This window comes from Brachycentrus maculatus, unplaced genomic scaffold (genome assembly GCF_059751285.1).
Source record: "Brachycentrus maculatus isolate JH-2025_06_01 unplaced genomic scaffold, ASM5975128v1 h1tg000522l, whole genome shotgun sequence".
Classification (NCBI taxonomy): domain Eukaryota; kingdom Metazoa; phylum Arthropoda; class Insecta; order Trichoptera; family Brachycentridae; genus Brachycentrus; species Brachycentrus maculatus.
This window is the reverse complement of record NW_028281268.1, coordinates 402501-429746: the sequence shown is the minus strand read 5'-3', so window position 1 is coordinate 429746 and position 27246 is coordinate 402501. Positions and strand designations below refer to the sequence as shown.

At 34.1% G+C, this 27246-nt stretch overlaps 2 protein-coding genes across 7 annotated transcripts in view; one reads left to right on the top strand and one right to left on the bottom strand.

Annotated features, from left to right (window-relative positions):
• Positions 1-1275: 1275 nt before the first annotated feature.
• LOC148301756 (uncharacterized) lies at positions 1276-21906 on the bottom strand. 3 transcript variants are annotated; one of them, XM_088272762.1, is made up of 18 exons: positions 21633-21647; positions 21348-21471; positions 18216-18305; positions 16840-17013; positions 16366-16484; positions 15807-16065; positions 14404-14647; positions 12716-12864; positions 11829-11980; positions 10976-11123; positions 9967-10222; positions 8341-8454; positions 7481-7589; positions 7082-7116; positions 5858-5884; positions 5570-5694; positions 5077-5164; positions 1276-4021 (listed from the first exon to the last, which is right to left on the bottom strand). In XM_088272762.1, the coding sequence occupies exons 2-18, from the start codon at positions 21357-21359 to the stop codon at positions 3393-3395; spliced, it is 2730 nt and encodes a 909-aa protein (XP_088128888.1). In that variant the 5' UTR covers positions 21360-21471; positions 21633-21647; the 3' UTR covers positions 1276-3392. The 3 variants fall into 3 exon arrangements, with proteins under 3 accessions (XP_088128888.1, XP_088128886.1, XP_088128887.1); XM_088272760.1 differs by lacking the exon at positions 21348-21471 and having other exon boundaries at positions 21633-21906; XM_088272761.1 differs by lacking the exon at positions 21633-21647 and having other exon boundaries at positions 21348-21622.
• Positions 21055-27246, top strand: part of LOC148301755 (inhibin beta chain-like) — a 28032-nt gene continuing 21840 nt past the window's right edge. For 2 of the 4 annotated variants that reach the window (XM_088272765.1, XM_088272763.1), the window contains exons 1-2: positions 21055-21328; positions 23128-23203. The gene's annotated coding sequence lies outside the window, so the exon portion shown is untranslated. The remainder of the gene's footprint in view (positions 21329-23127; positions 23204-27246) is intronic. The other 2 variants (XM_088272764.1, XM_088272766.1) reach the window with 2 other exon arrangements.

Below are 27246 nucleotides of genomic sequence, written 5' to 3'. Positions count from 1 at the left end.
TACTTTCTAATTTAAGTCCAAGAAAGTTATTTCATTACTAAATGGGTATAAATACCTGCACATACAAATTTATGTTTTATATAGCGAGTGTTTTTGCCTAGAATTTTCACTCATGAATTACATAAAATTATAGTAAGTTTAAACATAAAGAGTAAATCCACTCACGAGTAGGCATAGGCTATGAAACTTAACGAGTAAGTTGAAGCCTGAGTAGGGTCATGATAAGTGGTGTTGCATAAGCCGTAGCTAGATTTCAGAGTCACTTGGACGTTAGGTAATTCAAAAAAAAAGTTTTATATAACACACACAGACGTGTCAATGTACTTATTTTTTTATATTTTTAAGAACAAGGCACGCATTAAAATATAATAAATTGTATGGTGACTTTTTATACTTTTTTGTGTAGAACTGAGTTCGGGAACTGACAATCATCACTGATCCACAAGCTGAAAAAAGAAAATTGGAAAGGAAATAATAATAAAATAAAAAATATTTTGTATGTATGTATTTATTCGTAACTATACCATAAAATGTAATATTACACTCGGAGGTTTTCTCAGTGAGTTTATCTATAAAGCATCTTACAGTACAACAAATTGTTTCCTGTTTATACAATATATGTGAATAACTGTTTCAATAAAAACTTAAAATAATGCATTTATACACTGGTTTTATTTCCTATAAACTCCTAACCTTATAACAAACATAATATCTACATATTTGGCATAATAAATTGTAGATTTTTTTATAATGCGAGAGCAATGGGATGCAGAATCAAGTGGACCTTTTAATATATTTCTCTTTTAGTATTAGTAATGAAATTATAACTTAACTAAATTTATATTTGTATAAAAATAATAATAGATATTTAGACTACTTTGTAATAAATATAAAAATAAAATTAAACAAAATTAAAGGTCCACACGAAAATATATCATATATGACAGCTCGGCTGTCCAAACTTAAAACACAGTAAGGGACATTTTTTTGTAGTATGTTTTTTTTGCATTTTTAGACCAAGTAGAATCTACTAAATGCAAAAAAACGTACTACAAAAAACATGTTCCTTACTGTGTTTTGAGTTTGGACAGCCGAGCTGTAGCATGGTTAAATCCGTGGATACACTTAAAGGCGTGTTATGGTGGAGACTGACCGGAGCATTTCGTCGTAACGTAACACGTTACGATGCGAGCATTCAGGCAGTCAGTACAGCGAGCCGAGCGCTCCATCCATAGTTTCGGATGCTTGATGATGCTCGCCGCGAGCGATGTTACGACGAAATGCTCCGGTCAGTCTCCACCTTTACCAAATATCCTTGGCTTTCCCAACTGTATATACAGAAAAGTTTGCTAAAAGCATCCGGAATTAAGGAACTGAGCCCACAAGGACAATAAGAAATAAATTTTTATTTTAAAAATTAATACTTTGAAATTCAATTTACAAATGCCACAAAAACTCACGCAAATAATAATAAAGCTTAAAAATACTTGAAATAAGGAAAGCGTAATATTTGTAGGTTTACAAAATACCAATAATGATGGAATTATGTGCAAGGAAAGATCAATTTATTTTTCAACTAAAATTATCTTAAGATTAGAACAAAAACACATTTTGCATAAACTGCGCAGCGCTTTCCACATTTTGACTTAAGAACTGATAAAACCGATTACATATTTAGTACTGAAGAATAAGTATAAACAGTATGTTTTTTTGCCTTATTTTATTTTTATCAAATTTATTAAATTCTTGTTTTAATTAGTATAAACTACAATATTTGAAATTGGTACGCTCAAGAGCTCAAACCAGTGGTCCGCAGGCCGGATCTGGCTCCGTAAAGATTTTCATCTGGCCATCTAAAAGTGCCCGATTCCCACATATTAAAAATACATATGGGATATATTAATTTTATAGAATTTTGTTATTCAGTTGTGACTTCACCGCAAATATATTTCAATTCATCAATCGGAATTTGATTAGGTAGCAGTTAGTGGACCAAAAGTAAAAAAAAATGGGTATGTGGAATAAGGATTTGTTTAACCCCAAAGGTTGAAATAAAACCCATCCGGTTTTTTCTCTAAAAAGTTGGTGACCACAGGCTTAAACGATAAAACGCAGGATAAACAAAATAAAACATCCGTTAAAATATATGAAAAAAGTGGAAAACATGATTAAACTTTTTTTAATAATTATTTTATTCGTAAAATAATAATTACACATTATTACTTTAAATTATGTCCATCCAAGTAAGGTGACGCATATATACATATGTATGTAATAAGTAATTTGCTTTCAGAGCAAAGATACATAACATAAAAGAGATTATACATGTTATATAATAACAGTACATAAAAACGAAGATAAATAGAGAAAATGCAAAGGAAAAGGACTCATAATCCAATAAACATGCATATTTTAGTAGTACTCATAAAAATATTTTATATAGCCTAGGAATGGCACAATACACTTTAAAAACGTGCATCCTCCTTTAGCGGTTTTTCGTTTTTTTTAAATAAGAGAATTATTTGAGTTCTTATCATATAGAAATTAACTTGTATTTAAAATGCCTATATCTAACACACATTTTGAGAGCTGTCATTTTGAATGGGTGCTAAAATGCAAACATTTTAAATTACAAAATCATATTGACATAATGCAAAATGCATTCAATCTCAACTATGCAATTCCAATATAAGAGTGCCCAGTATAAAATGGCACCAAGTCCATAAATTTACATCAAGTCATAAAGAGATTATTTCTCATTTTGAGCAGCGACTATAAAAAAAAATAGAGCACTGAGAGCCATAACACCTGCTAAAAATTTGTAATATTTTAATGATATCCAAATATTAAGCATTGATTATCTCGAAACCATTTTTTTGTAGTTGTTTCAGTCTGATACAGTAAGAACTCTTTGATTCAAACAATGATAGTGGAAAAAATATTTTACTAAATTCTGGTCCCTTGATTTTTTCAAGCAAAGTGTTCGATAATTTGACAAAGCTTGATAACAAAAATGAAATAAACAAAAAGAGCGAAGACAAAAAATAAACTTTTTTACTACAATTTTTTTTTACTATAAGTTCCACTACTTGCTTTCAATGCAAACACTCGGTTCAAAAGAAGGATGGGGATCGAAGATATGAGAAATACATCACAAACACCCAGTCTAATAAAATAAAAATATATTGACGGGAATCAAGTCCAGTTTCGCAGTCAAGCATCTACCCAAGTACTCCACAGTGCCAGTCAGCATTATTTAGTCAAGAAAAAATAATAAAATTCTTTCAAAACTCAAGTTTACATATTCGAAATTGAGTCATGAATTTCACACCCTTTTATTTGTAATCAATGAGCTTTTACTGTACGTAACAAGAAATGCCCAAATCCGCGAATCATACCAAGTCCTCCTGGTCTTCAGTGATACTGGCCACGGCCGCTTCGATCGCCCGGTCACTAGTAGAATTCCCGCACATAATATTATCCCGTTTTTTATTGGAATTATTCTTAATGGAATTATTCATACCCGGAGTAGCGCGTTTGATAATCAGCTGCCGGGGATTAGAAGCGACGTGTCCCTTGTGGAAAACCGTTCCGGGAAAAACTTTGAAAGTGGCCATAGACCCTTTGCCTTTGACGATTATGGGGTTGCTGATCCTTTTCCCCGGCGTGTCCTGGAGAGTTTTAGAATTGTTAATCCCGGTCGAGTTGTTGGTCGCATCCGGAGTTCGCTTGGCCAAAATGACCTTAGTATATTTCAAGGTACTGTTCGGGGTGGTGCCCTTCTTGAAGCTGAAGGACTGGGGTTGGTTGGAATTGATCGGGGATTGGCCGATAGTTGAATTGACGGCGGGGCTGACTTTGACTTGGACAATGTTATTATTAGACATCTGATTCGACATGGCGTTGATTCTCTGCTTTATTTCTCCGGAGTTGTTTCCCAGTGACTGCTTGTTGATGATGATAGTTTTGATGCCAGATGTTGGAGAATTTTTCTTTTGAGGGGACTTGTTTTGTTGGTTAACTGCGAACATAAAAATAAAGCTACATTTAAAAAAAACTTCAAACATAAATATCGCTTATTAGTTTGTTCTAGACAAAAACTTGTATTGTCACTTGCAGCACATATCACTCACTCCTTTGAACAATGTCATATATCAAAAATCGTCAATTTTCAGTTGTGCATGTTTTACGAATGCCCAGAAAATGTACTATATCCCGGCAAAAGCGGCATATTTTTAAACATAATATTTACCCGCTACAGGGCAGAAAGCGTTGTTTTTGCATTTTGAAGAAAAGGTATTGTTTAATTATTATTTTTTTAAATATACTAAATACTTTTCAAACGGAGAAAAAACCTTCAGTCTTTACCTAAAAAGATCTGTTGCACAGTAAAAAGTTGAATAAGTGGCTTGATATTTATTAATACATATTATTATATTCTTAGACTATAAAAACGATCTGAAAAATCAAGTTTTTTTATTTATGACGTTCTTGAAAGGAGTGAGCGATATGTATGCAACTTTCTGAATTTTTTTAAATGTGGTTGTCAATCATGGATAGAATGGTAAATATTACGTTGTGTATAACGTGATAGCCAATGATAGGTCGAAGGCTCAGTAAATACCCAGACTTCCATATTCCGATCTTAATAGATTTTTTTTTAAGATATCAAAAAGAAAATTACATATATGTATGTATGTTAAATTTAAAAAATATTGTGAATTGTTGTTTACTAAGTGGTATAAGGAATACATGTTACTGTGTCTGAATACAAAAGCTTGTAAAAGTACAAGTATGCAAACCCGTGTGCCCTAGTCATTTCTGCTACTATCCTTATTCCACCTACTATTCCTCTTCTATTCCTATCCCATATAGCAGTAATGTCCTTGACTACTCTTACAATATCTATATCTTATCAAATATATTCCACTCCTAACTCCAAGCATCTGGAGTACAAGACTGATAACCCTGCTTTTATAAATTACTGATCAAGTTAATATCACACTGATCCAACACAGTTCCCTATGCACCATGGTGCAATTATAAAGAAAATTATGTAATAAATACTCTCCTCACCTAAGGATTTATCATCATCAGCAAATATGATGGGAATGTCCATGATGTTTGTAGGATTGATTGATGTCGATGCTTGATTGTTCGAAACCTGTCAAAAAAAATCATTATAAAGTTAAAAATACTACAGTAAAATTTAGCAAAAAATAAATGTTAATATGTATATTCATACAAATTTCAAATTTGTGACAAAAATTCAGTTTATTCATATAGAAACTAATTAATGCATTTGGTTTTTCAATTCAAAGTAACTAGAGTAGAGAATAAAATGAATAATTTAAATAAATAAATAGAAAATATGTTGATTTCATCCATTGTTACTAGTTATATTATTTTGAATTTCAGGTGTGATGATGAGAAATTTATAGCATTGTTGGAATTACATAATGTAGTTCAAATGAATTGTTTTTATAAATAAGTACGTATGAGAATCATTTATTTTTCGATAATGAAAAATATGTATTTGATTTTCAAGGGGTGAATTTGGAAACCATACCTGATTCTGAGTTGCTGACGCCCTTGGCAAAATGATGGGCGTATTGGCCTTGGTCGGGCCAGAGAACGCCCCCACCAGTCGAGATGTTGTCATTTTGGATAATTTGCAGGGGATGTTCTCTAAAACTAGAATCAAATTAAAACACAAAAAAATTCAATTAATTTATATCTTTGTGCATATTAAGTGAAGAAATAAAATATTATTATTAGTTATTCAATTATTGAAAAGCGAGATATTACGATATGTCTAATCAATTAATAAAATAAAGATGAGAAAGAAGAGCCTTACCCTTTATTCCAGTATTCCCAGATAAGTCTAAAAGAAAATATATAAAAAAATGTTAATAAAAAATGCACATTTAGCGATTTAAGATTTTAAATACAGTACAACCCCTCTGATCTGTAAGATTTGGGACTAGGGGTATGTTCGGAATTCAGAAAAGGTCAGATTAACAGGAAATACAGTAAAATAAACAATCTCTGTTCTCAAGAATGATAATGTCTGTGAGTATTGCTTTCTATTTTAACACGTTGTTCGCGGGAAATGCTTAAATGCAGCAATTATATACTGTTAGTAGAGAGCGGGAGACGCTTCTAAGCCTTCTATTTGCTTACTTTTGGTATAGCACGAGAGACACCAAAAAACATTGCACAGATCAGAATTTGTTTTGCGGTTACTTGTGATTAGTACATGATTAGTACAACGGGGTTGATGAAAAAACCGCCCGACAACAGTGTGTTAAAATCACTGCAATAAACTGCACAAAAGCTGTTATTATCATTGAAAAAGAGCACTGCAATAACACATCAAATAAAAATTGAAGGTAGCCTAGCGTATGGTGAAAAATTACTTAGAAAAAAGTTAGTTATAGTCAGTTGGAGCATGGTCGGATCAACCGGATTGGCGGATCAGCCAAATGCGGACAAAAGGGGTTCTACTGTATTTTCCTTTATCAATACCCAATGGTGCATAATGTGATCTTAAGATCTAAATAAGAATATATAAATTTTTCAGAGTGACTCCTTAGAACTACCAACGAAATTTTATTCCCTCCTTGGAATCAGGAATAAGTGACCAATCCCGCCTTAAAGCTAGTAACGGGTGATCTAAGCCCCCTTAGAGCTAGTGATAGGTGATCAATTCCTCGTCGGAGTTAGTGACGAGTGCCCTCTTGCATTTGCTATTGGAAGAAAAGAAATGCGGGGGGGGGGTACTAAAAATTATAAACGAAAAATACCAATGTATCATTTTAAAAGTTTCAAATGTCTCCTCTGAGAATTATTGATATCCATAACTGAACACTTTATAATTTACAACATTTTTAATATGTCCAAATACTTGTTCACAAATCTGGATTATCTCTAATTTAGGAGTGGTTTTTTGACATCGTAATATAGATGAAGAAGAAAGAATATAGAAGTCTAGGCTAACGACCGTCATAGACTGGTTTAAGTGATCACTTTACACACGTATAACATTCACCAATTCTACCCTTTAATACTTTATATTTACCTTTAGATTTGCCATTGCCCGAAAGAGGAATGTTTCTGAAACAACAATAAATTATTAATATTAAAAATGACAATCAATATAGTTTTAATCGACAGCTTCAAAACCCATAAACTGCCAACATTTAGAAAAACATAATTTTTTTATATCATTAAACTATACATATGTATTTATAAAATCATTTTGCCATATTTTATGTACTGTTTGTTGTTTTTATATTTTTCAAGTGGCGAAAATTCTCTGGCAATATTTGAATTTTGGTATACAATTGCCACAGTCTCATTTTCATGGGTTTTTAAATTATTATCATTTAAATTATTAGAAGTATACTGTTTATGTTCTAGAAGAAAATTAGTGGATTAATTGATCAGTTTTCTGAGATATTTTGCAGTATTAAATTACCTTGTGAGGCGGTTGTTGGAAATTTTAATGTAGGAAGCGGGTTCAACTCGTTTACTTGGTGAATTTTGATTCATGCCAGAACTTTCATCAAAAGACGAATCTTCATCATCTGAAAATGATCACTTCAATTATTAAATGAATTAAAAAACATTATTACATTATATAAACAATTTGAAATGGCCACAGATATGTGGAAATGGCAATACAGTAGAACCCCTCTGGCCCACCCTCTGACTATAACCAACTTTTTTCTATTTTTTTACAATAGGCTACCTCAATTTTTATATACTATATTGGTATTTTTCAATTATAATAATAGCTTTTGTGCGGTTTAATGCAATGTTTTTTAATGTAGAGAACAATACATACAGTAATGCCTTGCATAACAAACTTTGCACACAATGAACTTTCTCTTCACCCATTACGCGACTAACACAACGAACCTCGCTTTGAGCAATCTCTACAATGACACCCTTGTCAATGGCCGGAAATAATGATTTCCGGCAGGTGTTGAAAAAGAGGGAGAAACAGACAACCTTGGAAAGGTTTTTTTAAGAGGCCAGCAGCCAAGAAGAAAAGGATGGAACAAGAGGATTTGACTCTGCAAGCCCTAGTAGGTTCTCCTAAATCTGAGTCTGACTAAAAAATAAAAACCTTAAGCATCTTTTTTTACGTTACATTACCATATCCCAGTCCCAAAGGTGACGGATTAGAGAGGTTCTACTGTAACTGTAATATGGAGTTCTGTTGTAACTAAATAAGAAGTTTTACTGTAACTTTGATAAGGAGTTCTATTGTAACTGTAATAAGGAGTTCTACAGTAACTGTTATAATCATGTCAACATGGAAGTGAATTAGACCTTTGGCGCCTGAAGAGAGGATCTGACCAATGTTGATGGTGGTGCCTTCGGGGGGAGGATTGTTCACTTTATACAGTGCCATGCCTCGGGCCTTGAGTGGGGAAGTCTTTAGATCTATGAGTTTAAAAAACACACACAATTAACATACAAAAAAATATATATTGTATACATGAGGCTAACTTTCCTGACTAGAGTTTAGTTTAACAATAAAAGCTCGTTAATTCGAAATTAACAGGACCAAAATTCAAGGCAATTCTTTGAATTACAAATTAGCAAGTTTGCAACAAAAAATCAACTTATTTATCATATACATATAAACTGGAGTCAAGACTCTAAAATCCCATAAGACAACCCATATGGGTGAAGAAAAAGCAGGAGCCACACGCAAAGTAAAGTAAAGTAAGTATATACAAACATTAAAACAATATATAAACATTTTTGTACTCGAAAAAAGTAAAATTACTGCATATATACCTTAGAACGGGGCTACTTGAACTTTGATGTGTTACTTGAGCCTAGTACAAAAAAAATATTTACATCTGTATTTGGTCTACAATAATGAACGTATCAACATGATTCATTGTTTCCCTGACAGGTGACAGTTATTGTCACGATATGTTCATTATTGTAGACCATATACAGATTTAAATATTTTTTTGTACTGGACTCAAGTAACACATCAAAGTTCAAGTAGCCCCATTCTACGGTATCGTCTTCTCGCATTAAAACTGTATAATCTCAAAACATACTAATTTTGCAGGAGAGCGTTTTAAAGGTATTTTCAACATTTATGTTTTATTTTTTGCTAGTTACATCATCACTCTTTCAAAGTAAGATAAAATTATATACTAATTTTGTTACATAGCAGCCGAAAAGAAGGTCAGAAAAATAATCGTTTTGAATTTTTAATACTTTTCTAGAAAAAATGTTGCTTAATTTTAACATTTTAATTTGAACATGAATATTTAATTTATTAAATACTATTAAATTTAAGGAAAAAAATTATATTTTTCGCAGCAAAACAAAAATACTGAATACAAAATATTTATTTATTGTAACTGCAGACAGTTGGTAGAATTCCATATTGAATTGTTGGGTAATATATCCAAAATAAAACAAGGTTAGTTGGATTGAATTCTACATTTATTTATGTATATGTTAATACGTGACGCGTTTCGTTTTCTTAGGACATTATCAAACACTATAATGTGTTTGATAATGTCCTAAGAAGACAAAACGCGTCACGTATTAACATATACAAAAATAAATGTAGATTTCAATCCAACTAACCTTGTTTTATTTTGGATATATTACCCAAGAATACAAAATATTTCTTTCTTTCAATTATGAAATTATTATACTAAATATGGACTAAAACTTTGCAACAAAGCGAGCATTCGTTGAACTACGTTCTTTGGTCAATATATAAGAGAAGCATCCTGGTGATACCAAACGTTTCCGCACATTAACTCAATTTCGAATATTTTTGGAAAGTGTACACTTTTAATGCGAAGAGGCGATATGTGAAAAAGCTCTATTGGTTCACAAGCTTCGTAAGGTTGTGAATTAAGACATCGTCAAAAGTAAAGCTGCAAAAAAAATAAAGGAACCAAATCTCAATCTTACTCTTGGACAGGCGCGGCTTCTTGGGCTTGGGAGACGCCGCCTCCATCAGCTTCCTCTTGGCCTGGGCGGGGGGGCGTCCCACTATCTGCGGCGGCGGGGGCGGGAGGGACGGCAGGGGGGCCGGGGAGAAGGGCGCTGGGGGCAGGGATTCCACCTCCGTGTCGGCGCCCCCGCTGCCCTCGGGGGAGGAGCGGCCCTCCGACTCCGCACTGCCCTCCCACTGAGACAGGCACGAGAGGAAATTGCCCACTTCCTCCTGGAAAAAAGGGAAACCGTGATACGGTGTTTGAAAATGATGGAGAATGCTTTGAAACACTTGTCACAACAGATTTTAACACATTAACTACCAAAAGCCGGCTGTTTGGCTTTTCGCTGCCAACTGCAAATGACTAAACACGGATTTTAAGTCGGTTTTTTTATTCGTAATTTAACTTTTACTTAATAAATACTACTTTTTCTCAAAATGTATTCTATTAAACAATAGAAATTCATTAAAGTATAAATAATAATAAACCCGGAATTAACGATATGACAATGAATTAAACCTCCCCCCTATTGTCTATGTTTCCATTGATAAGAAATAAAAAATTATAATCAAATAAAAATAAGAAACAGCTCCTACTCCCTCAACGATCCAAGGACACAATTGAGAGAATTATAAACAGTAAGTAGGGCAGAAATACCGACTAATCGGTGTTTGGTCTTTTACGGTTGGCAGCAAAAAGCTGACCAGTCGGCTTTTGGTAGTTAATGTAATAAAAATCACATTCATCAAAGGATTGGTACATTAATTATGGATATTTTTGTTAAAATGTCCTTATTTTGCTATTAGTGCCAATTTATTTGTTTTTTTAAGGCAAGTTTTTGATAAATTTGTTGGTAAATAAAGTGTTATGAAATGGTGGTATTTAATAAGTAAAATTTAAATAAAAAATGTATAGATATTAGCGAAAAGTGACTACCAAATAAATGAATAAGAGAAGACTAGGTAATTTGAGTGAACACTTACGGCTATGGCACATTCCACCATTCTCTGTGTGACGCCTTCCAAATGTCGCTTGAGCCGCGGTAACCTCAGGAGATCGTCAGCTCCGCCCGCTACCACTAGACGGGACCGTACTTTCAACTTCAAACGAAGTGACTCAACATCTTGTTGCCTGGGGAGAAAATCCAACCTTTTTAATGTGTTTGCAAAAATTTAACACCTATATTTATAGTTACATATTTAAGGTTCTACTATACAACAATGCTAAAAATTAATTGAAATAAAATCATTATACTTTTCATCTTTAAAGGAACAATAACTGGCTTCTTAACCCTATCATAAAAATAGGCAAATCAAATGAACCATTTACGGTTACTAAAAATTAAAAAAAACCAAGAATTTATACATTTTAAAAAAAACATTATGGTTTATCTTTTTTTAACCCTTTGACTGGTGAGTTTTAATAAAGATTTTATTTGAAAAAGGGCCTGTTTTTTTCTGATAATAAAATAATGTATTGTTGCAAGGCATTTAAAAATAATATTTTAAGTTTTTTTATTTTTATTGAATGTTTAAACTAAGTGAAATTTTAACTATTTTAAAAACTGATCTTAGATACACAAAGATTTTCCATTTAAAATTTCCAACCTTCATAACTCCATTATAATCTAATACTGCCACCGTTACTATGATAAAATCAGTTTGGGGTATTTCTTTGCTGGAGTGCAAATCCACAAAGGTCCATTTTTTGCTCGTATGTGGTATGAGCAAAACGGGCAATGGGTATAAAAAAAGGCGATAATAATATATACCATGAAAAAAATCAGTCTAATAAGTTTTTATACCAGCTTAGTTGCTGGAAGAAAAAAAAACTTACGTGCACTGATTAGCATTCTGCCCGATGACGAATAGAATGGGACAAGGCACATCCAGGATGCAGTCTTCCGGGTCACCCCGAGGGCCTGACGCTGTGAGGAGGGGCAGTCCGAGACACACTACTCCGGCTATCCCCTGCATGTTTACCGCCAACTGCGAAATAGTGGAAATTTATAACATGTTGCAAGGTACTGTGGAAACCAGATGGTTTACCTTGTAATTTCAAGAGTGAAATAAACTAAATGTGAAGTTATTAAAGTGAACAAATATTTCACTGCTGTAAAAGTGCATTATTCCAATTTAAAAAAGAAAGTCCCACTAACAATATTTTTTTCAATACATTTGATAATTCAATTAGAAAAAATATTTTACCAGAAAATTGACACATTGTTTGCGGGAAACGCTTAAATGCGTCTTTAACATACTGTTAGTAGCGAGTGAGAGACGCTTATAAGGGTTATTTGCTAACTTTTGGTAGAGCATGAGAAATGCCAGAAAACACTGTACAGATCAGAATTGTGTTTGCAGTTACTTGTGATTAGTATACGATCCTAATTAGTTAACTAATTACGGTCGGGGTTGATGAAAAACCCGCCCGACAACAATGTGTTAAAATAAAATTGAGCAATAAATAGCAAGAAATGTATTTTTTTTAATTATTTCAATCAGTGCTTTTGTTATTTCATCAAGAAAAAATATGAACACTTGATTTCAAAGCTAATCATGAATAAAGAGATACTACCATATAAAAAGAGTGCATGTAAAACGATGATTGAAAAAATTATTTATTGAAAATTAATTACAAGCGCATTTATTTAAAATTGTTAAAACATAACTGTGAAAGGAAAACAAGTTTATAGAAGTGTTTTATAGAAAGATTTCTAATACCTGGACGGCAATAGCTGCACCCGCGCCCTGCCCCACCAGAATGATGGGCCTCTGGGGGCATTCAGCTTTCAGGGCTGCGGCCCTTGCCCTCCCGGAACCGACCAGTTGGGCCAGGCACGCAGATAGAGGCAGCTGTGGTAGCCAACTCGCTGTGGGCACAAAATGGACCAAATTGATGTTAATTAATATTTAACAGATCAGATACAAAAAGACTTATGATTTACTAACAATTCCGACCCCGGGAAATCGGGAATCTACTGTATTCTAAAATCTACTGTACCCATGTGCTTCTGAGGACTCACGTATTAATACATTGTGTACGGTGTGCACATATTTGTGCGTTTCAGAAACCTTGTGTGGTGGCGGAGTGCACATTTTTGTGCATTTCGGCTACCTTCAATTTAGTATACAAAAAACACGTCATAAACTTCTAATCTCTTGGCCTTTTTGCTTTTGTTGTGTAGTGGATAGATGTCGTTGTAATATAAAAAATAATACTGATATTTACTGGTTCAAAACATGGCTAATGGTCGTAATCTGTTTTGAAGGAAATGTTACAAATTAACTTTAAACAATGGATGCAGACGGTGCATTTTTTCTTTGTCCTAAAATGAAATAAAATATAAAGATCATTGTCCTTTACTTAAGTCGGCAGTTGGTACTTACAAAGCAATAAACGCTTGTGGGGAAAGCCCATAAATCATTTTTTATTCGCAGATTTTGAGTTTTCGGCGGTTGTTAAACTGTGTTGTTATTTTCTAATATTTTATTAGTGTTTTTAACATTTTTTTTACTTTTGTGATTTGTGGACTAACATGATTTTATTTTGAGACGTTAGAGACCATTTAACCGTTTTTGTATTGTTTTCGAGTTCAACCTCAAGTTCAAAATATGAAGTTCACTGACATATTTTATATTTCCGGACAGCTGTCTAATGTCGCCCGCCTCAAGATACAGTTTTATCAAAACATTGCCGTAACTAATGTGTTAAAAAAATGAATTTTAGATTTAATAAAGTGATTTTGAACTACCGCCTGTAACTGTGATATATATTTTGTACACCATATGAAAATGTGATTTAAAAACGGAAATATGTGACTATTCCTAAATGTTGCTTTCATTGACCATAGTGGAAGTTGAAATGTAACAATTAAATAATGTTAGCTCTGGTAGGTATCTGAAAACGAGAAAAAAAATACATCGCAAGTAGCCGCCATTGATAGCAACGCGACTGCCGCAAAGGACGACCTACGCTTCTAAACGGAGATCGGCAGAAACAGTAAGAATCCGCGTGCACGTGTATGCAAAGAACGGCACGCACGCACACATTGAGAAACGTTTGTGTATTGGTGATTTTATCCCCGATTTCTTATTTATTTCCGTCGCTGTAAATGAATAACTTTACATTATAATACATTTACGTAATACGTAATTGTATTACAGAGGAATACAAACATTCTGAGCCCGTATCTATTATATTTTATACAGGTATTCTAAATTTTAAAGTTGAGTTGTAGTAGGTACATATCACCGGAAAGGAAAGGTAAAAGGGAAGTCCATACTAAAAAGAGCATAACCAGATTATCACATCTAGAATTCTAAAATTATAATTTTCCCTAGTAGGTATTATGGGTTGAATAAGGCGATTTTAGGAATGAAACGATTAACGATCATCTAAGTCAACTCACACTGGTGCGAGTGCACCTGCTGCACGTGCGCCACGGCCCTGAGCCTCTCGGCCCAGCGCGCGTCGCGGCGATCCCTTCCCGAGGGCAGCAGTAGCAGCACGGGCGCGGCGGGGTCGGGCGGGCCCGTACTGCCCGAGGCGATGGTGGGCCCGCCGGCGCCCGTCTCCAGCCCGCGCACTCGTCCCGCCAGCGGGTGGCCCAGCGTCATGCGCTCCACCAGCGACGGCACCTTGCTCTTCAGCGTCTGGTATCGCAAACAATAAGGAACTAACAATTTAGTTTAAGATTCGCACATCAATTATTATACAGTGCCTACAACCTTGTTATAACTGTAGTATTTTTTTTTCTTTAGTTTAAATTCTTTTGCATTACATAACATAAATTCAAATACAAAAAAATATGAATAAAATATAAATATGAACACAAAAAAAGATCCCACAAAGGCATGGCCCGTGTGTGGGTATACAATATAATTTAGTCATAGTAAAGGGTATAAGGGTATAGGTATTATAAGTAGAACCAGAATAATAGTGTTAATATAAAATACAAAAAATACTTGTATTAGAATTATGTATTAGAAAACAGATTTTTTTTTTTTAAATAAAATTAAAAACTTAAAAACATAAAAAAGATGAAAAAGTAAAAAGTTAGCAAGCATGTACTACAAGAAAAAGGAGCTTAAATCTGTCTCTTCAATAAATAATCTAAGCAATAATAATTTATTCCAATAGTTTTATTTTGTGCCCATTGAATTTATTTTATAAATTTCAGTTCCATAATTTATTTTTTAGAGAGGCATAGCGTAACTATACTAAGATATTTTATAAGTAGAAATGTCTAGTACATGAACTGTATTGTAATATTTTTTGTAACAATATTTAAAAAAATTTAAAAAATTATGAATTTTCAATCATTGACAAAATGGTGGAACTTCTTCATCTTCAAACCTTCATCTGCACCCGATGGTGCACAGGGCATTGCATCATATAAACACATGAAGGAAGGGTGATCAGCCCTCTGCTTCAGGTACAAGTTCAGTGCAATATTAAATAAATATTACAGTGAAAAAACACTTTTATTTGATCACATTTATTTGACCCCCCCCCATAATTTTGTTTTGTACTCATTGAATTCATTTCTTAAATTCTAGATATAAAATTTAGCTATTAGGACGCTTGTGCACTACACGGAATTTTACCATCTGGTAGTCCGGTTTTTTCAAATAAAAGCGACTACAACAGTTTAGCGTAGTCAAATTCACGCGCACCGTGACCATGCACTAAACCGGAGAAAGACGGACAAGTGCACAAGCCAATCATCTGTTTTTTATGCTAACCGGACTGCCGGACAGTAAAATTCCATGTAGCGCACAAGTGTTCTTAGTGTTATCAATTCCCACTGACCAGCATGATCTCCCGGTAGCAGGAGAGCATAGGCGGTGGCAGGTGCTCGGTGAGCGCGTTGTGCAGCCACTGCACGAGGCGCGGCTGCCAGCGCACGGGCGGCGCGGCCAGCAGGGCCCTGAGCTGGCGCGCAGCACCCCCGCGGGCTGCGGCCCGGCGGGCCCCCGCGCGCCCCGCCGTCAGCAGCGCCGCGCGTGCGCCCAGCACCGTGTCCAGCGCGCCCGTCAGCAGAGAGATCTGCGCCGGGTTCCACGCCAGACTGGGGAGGAATATCAGCTATTAGTTATTATCTGGCATTTCGTTTGTAATAAATTATTCTTTCCTTCTTCAAACCCTTATCCACACCCCAATAGTGCATAGGGCATTGCATCATATAAACACAGTGTTATCTTGATCGGTTAACACATGAAGGAAGGGTGATCAGCCCTCCGTTTCAGAGGAATACAAACATTCTGAGCCCGTATCTATTATATCTTATATCGATATTCTCATTATCAGTCAAATTAAAGTAAATACATATCACCGGGAAGAAAAGGTTGAAATTGTTTATATAATCTACCTGTGTAATTTATCTTCCCAATCAGTTTTATCCTCATTCTCTTCTGGGGGAAGTTCTCCATCTTCAATTGGCTTTTCACATGGGGGAATATCATCCAGTAATAGGGGAGGTGTTGGTTCCTAAAAGACAAAGGGTTGTTTGCATTTTGGGACATTAATGATATAAGATATCGACTGTTGCAGCCATATGTAAATAAAATAGCAACATAACTACCTAAAAAAATATAAAGCTACAATTTCAAGAAAGATTTATTTTCAATTGGTCTGGGTATTTGTGATATATTTTTCACATTAACCTTCCTTATCCTTTCTATCCTACCTGCAGACAAGCCTCTAACAGAGGCTTTGCGGGTTATTATATCCTTTAAAAAAATTGAAAAATGAGTTAAAAAAGCAGGCATTTGTCACTCACGCCCGTTCGGTTGACAACAGTAGATGCAGAATGTGCTCAAAAAAATTATGTATGTATATTTACACTGTCCACGGTCTCGATGTCGATATTCTCGTCCTGGCCCTGTGTGTGGCAATCGGGGCACTGCGGGGCTTTGCGTACCAACAGCAGGCGGGCTCCCGTGCCAGAGTTGCCCCCCTGCGCCCCGCCCACACAAGCATAGCTGTGCTCCATCCACACTAACGGGATGCGCCTCTTCTGAAATGCGCATTCTATTATGAACCACAAACTCTAGATGCTGTACAGTCTGCTCTCGCCTAGAGAGAAGGATGTATGAGCATTCACATGGCTTATGGCCTGGCATCAGGATTGCAATAGAAGTAAAGTTCATTGCCATAAAAGTTAAGTTAACATTAAGTTTTCATTTGGGAAATGAAAACTAAATCCATCAGTCAACACAGTAACGACAGTTATGGGATAGAAATATGAGTATAATGTTCTTAGTTGTGATAGTTTCTGTTATAAACTGAGAAACGCAACCTTAGCATTTATAACATTTTGAATATGTCCAAATACTTGTTCACAAATCTGGATTATCTCCACTCATAGGTTATTTTTTACATTTTTTTATTTCTCTACATAGGTAGAGAAGAATAGACTTCCATATTTTTCTTAACCAAAGCATTTGTTAATGACTGTCACCTGACGGGTGTAGCAATATATAAAACAGTATCAACTCTTGGACTGATGACTTTCAATGAATATTTTATTTGAAAAAAGAGCAGGTTTTTTATTTCAAATAAATGATATAAACATATGTTCGAAACATAGTTCCGTTATGAACTAAGTAACGCAACAATAGCATTTGTAAGGGACATTCACCCGAACAGGTGTAGCAATAAATAAAACTGTATCAACTCTTTGACTGATGACTTTCAATGAATATTTTATTTGAAAAAAGGGCAGGTTTTTTATTTCAAATAAATGATATCAAGATATGTTCGAAACATACGAAATAATACCAACATTGGCGACAGAATCCACTATAGTCCATAAACAGAGCTCCACCCTGCAAAAATATATTCAACTACCTCATAAAATAATATGGTAAAATCAGTTTGAGCTATGGGAAAATCCGCAAAGGCCCATTTTTTGCCCGTATGTGGTACACGCAAATCGGGCAAAGGGTTAATAAATAAAGTAGTAAATTGAACACTTTAATATTAAGTTTTATAATTTTGTGTTAGACAAAATAATTTGTAATATTCACACGGAAAAAGGGCATATCACAAACTAAAAGAAAAAAACACAAAAACATTTATTAAATTTTGGAATATTTTATTAGTGCCAATAATGTTTCATGTCTTTATCTGTTGACATTTAATCATTCTTTTTAACGTCAGTGATAGGCTCTCGTAATTGCGTAATAATCATATTATAAGTTCATTGTGTTTACTTACTGAAGAGCCTGTTAGTGCTTGAATATACGAAACAAATGTTTCGTGCAGATTTTCTTCACTTAGATCTAAGTCTGTATCGCAACTAGCTCCCTGTAAAAACGGAACAGCAATTATGGAGAAACAAAGTAAACAAAACAGAGAGAGATAATATTCCAAGGTTTCCACTGCCCACAGATTAATATGGAAGTGGTTAGAACAGGATAACGCAGACTAACGTGCAAATCACATAACTCATATTTTAGTATTTTTCTTCTAACCCTATCCGCACCCAATGGTGCATAGGGCCGTGCATCATATTGAAAGTGTTATTTTGATCGTCACTTACATGTAAGCAAGTTGATCACTCCTGCGCTTAAGGGACCAGTCCAGGGTAATATTAAATAAATATTAGAGTGTAAAATCACTAATATTTATTTTCACCCCTACCCCTGGGAATCAGACCCGGGACCTCCAGCACGGTAGCTAAACACGCTAACCATTACACCACGGAGGCGGAGAGCATTACCGCATAAAACCAAAAGTTATTTAGCTAAAGTGATACGAGTTTGATTTCAATTTATCTGTTCGTAACACTCTCCTTATCATTCATTGTTCACTTCGAGACCACATTTTTCAAAACCTTTCAACATCAAAAAGAATTGCATTCTTTTTTTGATAAATGCGAGTCTTTACACTCGGTGCATTGTATTAATGCAAAAAACCAGCGTGACTGCACAATTTAAAAGTAAAATCATTCAAGGAACAACCAAAACATAAAAAACCCAGACTGACATTTTGAGAGGCGTCAAAAACAAAGCTTAAAAATCCTTTGTCGCATTTTACCCTTTTTTATATCACACCCCTGGATGAAATTTTGTGGATGACAGCTGGGAATCAACATCGCAGGAGGTTAATCCCTCTTAAAAACAGGCCACAAAGCCTACACCAAGCAGAAGAGAAATGCAATGGCAGCATTTTAATAATATTTTTAATATATTTGTGTGAACGCATACTTTTTAACATAACCCCAAATTAGAGCGTTTTAACCCTACACTACCTTCCATTTGTGGAACCGCCCAGTATGCAATCATATCGCTCACTCCTTTTAAGAACGTCATAAATAAAATAAAACTTGATTTTTCAGGAGAACGTTTTTAAAGTTTAAAAATATAATACAATGTATTAAAAATAAATATCAAGCCACTTATTGAACTTTTTACTGTGCAACAGATCTTTTTAGGTAAAACCTGAAGGTTTTTCCTCCATTTGAAAAATATTTAGTAAATTTAAAAATATAATTAAGCAATAACTTTTCTTCAAAATGCAAAAACAACACTTTCTGCCCTGTAGCGGGTAAATATTAAGTTAAAAATATGCCTCTTTTGCTGGGATATAGTACATTTTCTGGGCATTCCGAAAACATGCTGAACCGAAAATTGACGATTTTTGATTAATGACGTTGTTGAAAAGAGTGAGCGATATGTGCCATTGGCTGAGTTAAAAAGATGAAAAATTAATCATTTCCGCACATTCCCAATTAGATACGTAAACCGGACAAAAGACATTGGATAAATACAGAGCTTTGTTTTCTGAGATACTAATAGTTATGATTAGCGTAATGCATAGCGGAATAAGATAGAAAATAGAAGACTGTTTTATTTAAATGTCCTTCATAGACAAATGGTTAGCACATTTTACTTCTGTGCTGTAGATCCTGGGTTTGATTCCCAGGAGGGTCAGAATAAATGATTTGTAGAACAAGTATTTATTTATGGCAGCCTTCAAAAGGAACTGGGAGTGCGATTAGGACTCGCTGGGTCCGCATTTAACAGTATGAAGGCTGTCTGAAGATCGGATTTATACTCGGTGAAAACCAAATGCCGCCTATACAATGCCTGCATTGCTACTGTTCTCTAATACGGCTGTGAAACATGGCACCTTACAAGGGCCCAGAGCAGCCGTGTACTAAGCTTTGAGAATAGGTGTTTGCGGAGAATCTTAGGCGTGCGGTGGTTTAACTTTGTGAGGAATGAAGAGATAAGGCGTAGGACGCAGCAAATCTTGGTCACAACTGTCGTCAAGAAAAGGCGATTCAGTTGGCTTGGCCATGTACTCCGCATGCCTCCTGAGTGTTAATCAAGCTTGCCTCTTTTACAAGGCATCAGGTTCGCGCCGCCCAGGACGACCACTGCTGACAATTCGTCGGCAGTTCTCGTCAGAACTTCGGGACGCGGATCTGACTTGGGAGGATGCAAGGGAGCTGGCAGCCGACAGAAAAGCCTGGAGACAGTTTGTGGACTCCATATGCTCCACCTAGGGAGCGGATATGGTTAATAAGTATTTATTTAATATTATCACTTTAGAATGGTACCTGACCCACGGGACTGATCACCTTGCCTTCACCCAATTGACCACCAATAGAACAATATCAAGAGATGCAAAGCCCTATACACGATTAGATGTGGATGAATGTTAGTATTCTGTTTTATTTATTCTGATTTTTATATTAATTTTAACAATGATAATAATAAATTGCAATTTTAAGTTTTTATGTTTGATCAATTTGTGATCATTTTTAAATCAGAGGTTCAGTGTGAAATTACGAATAGACTTTAAACATACTTAATGACGACTGATTGCAACGTTATTTACGTTCATATGATTTAATAAAATAGTAAAACTCATCGTTTTGTAGAAATTTTCGCGGCGTAAAATGCTAATAAACTACCGTCCTTAAAGAAATATGTTTCTACAGAAAATTTGGAGTAAAAACATTAAATTGTTTGGAATATACACAGTATTTTTTTTTTTGTTTATTTAGAGTACACATGTTTTAATTTGAATGTGTTCTTTATTATTTTGTTTTTTAAGTGATTGAAATTGTCATCCTGAAAGTTTTCATCCAAGATAAGGTTATGTCTCCCTGATATAAAAAAAATGGATGGTTACTTATTGTATGTTGTATTTGGTGTAACCTGTCTTTCAATTTTTAAGGTAAAAGTAACATCAAATACAAAGTCGAATTAGTACATTATAAGGTTCTTTATCAGACGGCAGACAAATGTATGTTTTGGACCAAATGAATATGTATTTATGTGATTCGCGCATTGGACATGCGATAAAGGAAATAATGTGTGAGTACCTCTGACTTACTTTGATAAACATGGAAAGTTGTTATATATACATGTTTCCAGTTGAAATTCAGTGAAGATGAAGATTAACCACAGTTTAATCGTTATGGAATAGTGTAGGAGTCAATATTCACAATCGTCCCTTCCTTTCAAAAAAATGTGAAGTACACGGACATTAGTGGTTAGTGGAACAATCACTGATCATGCAGGGTTAATTTAAATCACTAGCACGATTTACATAGGTATCCACACACTTTTTCACAAAAGGAAAGCTGGTACCCATTTGATTAGACGTAAATTTATTTACCAATTCTCTATTCTTCTGTAAAGGAATGCTCGAATTAGTTAATAGCATCTTCATTAGGCTATCCTTGCCTGTAGCGGGTTCAGCCGAAGCTGACATCGTAACATGTACATTAAGTCGCAAAACATGAATAGCGTCGTGCACCCAAGTGAAAGATCAAACAAACTTGGAGCCAACATGGATATATCCGAGCCAACAACGCAATAAAAATAACAAAACAAGAATATTTCGTAACACAATACTGCGCGATGAACCTACCATAGACAAAACTGCCATATATTCATATTTTATCTAACCTTGAACTGTGGATTTTCTAGAAACTAGAAACAACGCCGAACTGAGTAGGTACCCGGTAACCATAGACGATATAAGTATGAAACATAATGGTTTACACACACATAAAGCCATCCATGATTAAAACTAAATACAGATCTTTATAATTCATTTCCCCATATGTTTTATTTTTATATATTGAGTTGACCATATCAATAATAGAAAAACATAAGTCAGATGCAAGTTCTTCAGCGATCGTTACCTTATATTGTTATCTATCTTCTTAATTATTTTTAATTGCTTATAAGTAAAGTCAAGTAAATAGGATTTTAGTGGTCCAAAGTTGAAGTCGGTTTCGTTTTTATAAAATTTCTATATGAATCTTGGTTGGGAATGGGCTCATAGATTTCGTCCGAACTTGCCCAGAATATCTTTCACTGACAAATATATACCCAAGTAAGTCCTCGATGAATAACTACTGGTGACCGTCCTGATGATATTATATTTTGACGACTGATGTTATTATTTTTAGAAATCCAATAGTAATTCTCTTTTATCTTGCAAGTCAATAACCTAATATTCTTATTCGATGACTGAAGACTTTCCTAACCAGGAAAACTATAAATCAATGTTTTCTATTTTGTATTTCTTTTGTAAACATACACTTTATGCTGAACGCTGCATCAATTACGGTTGTTCGGAGAGGATTGTATATAGGTACTTATTTTCGAACAAAATCTTAGTCTACAGTTTGCTATTGCTACAAGTTAAAATTCTAATAGTTGTGCCACCTTCATGATTTTGAAATATGAAATATGGCACGATATATATATTTTTTTTTTATAACACGCATAAGGGTGCATTCAAATCGAAATCTTTCGTAATGAATATTTCAAATGGTACATTATTTTTACATTTAGTTTTTATTAAAAAAAATAGTTAATAAGTATATGTTAATGAAAAGTGTAAAATATATTTACAGAAAAAAACATTGTTATATTAAACATTAAAAATTAGAAATTATTATTTTTGCATCAAAAGACGTTAAACAATAAATCTACACAGTTGATAATAAATTTGTACACTACACACTAAAAATATGTATTTGACAATAATAAAACTGGTGTGTTTCCAAGATAAAGTTTCAACTACTTACCGCTAGGGGTTACCTTCATAAAACCACTCAACTTTCAGAAGAATGCTTATTCTATTGTAAACTTTCTAGCAGTGAAGCCTAAAAGAAAATTGAATAGTGTGTGGTTCTCAAATTAAAGTCGTGATTTCATAACAATTGGCGCTTGGTAAGTTATTATTTTCCTAAAAAAGATTGAATTTCTTTCAATAATACAACATTTTATATGGTTTTGTAAATTACATTATTTGAACTTATTGTAAATAAGTTATATATTTCAAATAGTACACAAATATAACACACAGAATAATTTAAAAAAAGAGTGGACATACAAAAATTCGTTTAATTTATGTATCTACAAATTAACATTGTTTTTATGATTAAAATCATGATTAACTTTCATATTCCATTTAAATATAGTTTTTACAAAAGTTCATAAAATATGTAAATAATATGTTAATTGTAGCTTTTATAATTTCTGTAGTCTAAAGTTTAAATTTTTATTTTTAATTACAAACATGATTTTTAAAATCCGATTTAATTTTTTTTAATTCATACATAAAATACATAACCATTAATTATTTTTAGTATGTTCGTTAATGCAAAAAAGAAATATGAATTAATGAGAAATTGTTTTGTTTTGTTTTGGTATGACGTACCTACTTCCTTTTCTTAAAAATTAATTATTTATCAATAAATTTGTTAATTAAATATAAGAGTAAGTATATTTTTTGTTATAAAATAGTAAGTACAACGAGCAAATTTAGGTTAATTAAAACAAATATACTCGTGTATATCAGTCAGTTAATTATTGAGTATTGACCACTTATAAACAATTATTAAATGGTTTTGTTTCTTTAAATCTGCTACTATATTACATTAAATGTGTGTATATGTGTATGTATACACACACACACATATATATATATATATATATATATATATATATATATATATATATATATATATATATATATATATATATATATATATATGTATATATATATATATATATATATATATATATATATATATATATATATATGTATATATATATATATATATATATATATATATATATATATATTTGGATCTCTTTTTCGTACTGGGCTCAAGTAATACATCAGGGTTCAAGTGGCCCCGTTCTACGGTAATTTTTTTCACACTTATATATATTCAATATTACCCTGGACTGGTACCTGAAGCGGAGGGCTGATCACCTTTCCTTCATGTGTTAATGATCAAGAAACACTGCGTTTGTATGATGCAGTGCCCTATGCACCATTGGGTGTGGATAAGGGTTTGATATATATATATATATATATATATATATATATATATATATATATATATATATATATATATATATATATATATATATATACACGTTTTTTCTAGGTCATGCGTGTATTTATTTTGAGCAGATTTAAAAGAACGAATTTATTACCTTCTTACCTTCACGTTCATTATTATGTTTTGCCGGGAAATTATCGATATTACAAGTGTACTTCATATGATATTGTAAAAAAATGCGGTATACAGAACTTTTTATACAGCATTCAAATTAATTGTTGAACTCGTACATATGAGCAGTGTACGGCTTACACAAGCAAGCACAAATACGGGTATGTAGCCTCGGGTGCCCTAGACATTGCTGTTATACTCCTATCATACTCCTTTGGTATCTGATATTACTCCTCCATTTCCGTTTCAAAATATCACCTATGTTCCTTGAACTCTCACTTGTTCAGTATTCCACTATCTTATCAAATATCAGAAGAGAGGAACTGATCCACGCTGCCTCCATATAATCTGGAATCGAGTCAAAACTACGTTTACCCAATGCAGTGCCCTATGCACCGCTTTGGTATACACAGGGGTCAAAAAAGAAGAAAAAGATATCAATTTATGAATAAAACGACCATACCACTATAATATGGATTCATCGCGTGCGTTTGTGCATAGTATCAATAATATTTCAATATGGACATCTCATATTCTTCAAATTATGTCTCTAACCGTTTAGATAAGATTCAATATGATTTATATTGAGGACCTCTGCATACCTTAATAATAGTAATAAATCCCTTACCGCACCCCAATGGTGCATAGGGCACTGCTTCATATAAACGCAGTGTTATCTCGATCGTTTACACATGAAGGAAAGGTGATCAGCCCTCCACTTCAGGTACCAGTCCAGTGTAATATTGAATAAATATTAGAGTGAAAAAATTACTTATATTTATTAAACCCCCCTGGGAATCGAACCCGGGACCTCCGAACGGTAGCCGAGCATGCTGACCATCACATTACGGAGGCGGACTTCTGCATACCTACTCTTGTTATAATATATCATTATTGGTCAAAGTGTTCATCTCGTATATTTGGAATTTCGCATCAAGGTTGTCCCATTCTTGAAATATTTAACAAAACGGTTGATAATAAAAATAAATAAATGGAAAATTAATTCAAACTATCGTTTTGACTGAGCTAACTAACTAAGCAACTATTACCCTGTTTCCCCCCAGGGGTTGGCAGAGAGAACGGAACGCTACATCGATCTGTCTTTGCTAACAATTTTCGCCTCTTCCACATTTATGCAACTCATACATAGGTACCTGACAATTATTGCGACTCCTGACCTGACCACTTTCAAGTATGTACCTACTTTTTTATAATACTTGATCGTGCCAAGTTTTCCTCGATCTTTTTCTGTTTCTATTTTATTAATTTGTTTAGCTGTTCTTTCTTCACTCACGTGTCCAAACCATCTAAATACACCTTTCTTGATTTTATCGATTACCCAGACTTCCACATTCTTCTTCATCTATGTTGAGGTGTCAAAATGTACTTCAACTTTAATTATGAACACCATGACAGACTGCGCAAATCGCAGTTTATTGGTACTTTATAATTTTTATTTCTAATTTTTATCGTGTATCTTAATAAATATATTTTTTTTAAACATTATATTATCCCAGAAAAACAACTTTTTCATCTCGTATGAATCTGCGAAATAGGGGCACTTTCAATACGATTAACGATAGAAAGTATTACTGTCCCTATAACGTTTATTTAGTTTAGTTTGTAAATCCTCACCGGAATCAGATGACCTGGGTATGAATTGTAGAGACGAATCATCTTCTTTAAACCCTCATCTACACCCAATGGTACATAATAATAATAATAAAACCCTTATCCGCACCCCAATGGTGCATAGGGCACTGCGTCATATAAACGCAGTGTTATCTTGATCGTTTACACATGAAGGAAAGGTGATCAGCCCTCCGCTTCAAGTACCAGTCCAGGGTAATATTGAATAAATATTACAGTGAAAAAATCACTCATATTTATTCTTACCCCCCCTGGGAATCGAACCCGGGTCCTCCAGAACGGTAGCCGAGCGTGCTGACCATTACACTACGGAGGCGGACAAAATGGTACATAGGGAACTACATTTTATAAACGCAGTGTTACCTTGATCGTTAACACGTGAAGGAAAGGTGATCAGCCTTTCGCTTCAGGTACCAGTCCAGAGTAACATTCAAAAAATATTATAGTGAAAAAATCACTTGTATTTATTTGACCCCCCTGTGAATCGAACCCGGGACCTCCGTGCTGACCATTACACTACGAAGGCGGAAGTGCGAAAAAAAAGGTATATTTTATTCGACGCGATGAATTTGTGTCGTCATTAAGATTTTTCTCTCGAATAAAACACATTTGACAACCCTGCGTGATATCTGATACAATTGATATATGTTTAAGTAATACGTGCAACCTTCCCAGAGCGTTCACCTTTCGGTTCCCAATGTGTTTTCACTCGAGTGAAACTTTAAAATGAAGCCTACATTCTGGAAAGTTGCCAACGTAGAAGGTTCCGCCGCACGCTAGCACAACCCCTCTCGTGTAGTACGTACGTGCGTGCATTGTTCTGCCCAGGGCTGACCAAAATCACACCTACGGACCACTTCCCGTACATCCTGCACGCGAGCCTCACTTTTCATTAGGAACGATATACCGACCCATCGTAATAATAAGACTTCTAAAAATTCTTTTGGAGACGTTTAGATGAGGTTTTAAGAGAATGGTCCAAAATTTTTGAAAAATGTTAAGAGAGTAGTAAATATCTATGATTTCATTAATTGTTACTTTTTGGTATTTTTTTTATATTTTATATTTTATTTCACATAGTTACAAAAAACATTACCA

What these genes read in the sequence shown, in the direction of transcription:
- LOC148301756 (XM_088272760.1), bottom strand. Translation starts at nt 21,728, where the DNA reads ATGTCAGCTTCGGCTGAACCCGCTACAGGCAAGGATAGCCTAATGAAG. An exon ending in AAGCACTAACAGGCTCTTCA is followed by an intron (nt 17,014 to 18,215) that starts GTAAGTAAACAC and finishes TGCGCATTTCAG; the next exon opens with AAGAGGCGCATCCCGTTAGT. An exon ending in GCTACCGGGAGATCATGCTG is followed by an intron (nt 14,648 to 15,806) that starts GTCAGTGGGAAT and finishes TTGCGATACCAG; the next exon opens with ACGCTGAAGAGCAAGGTGCC.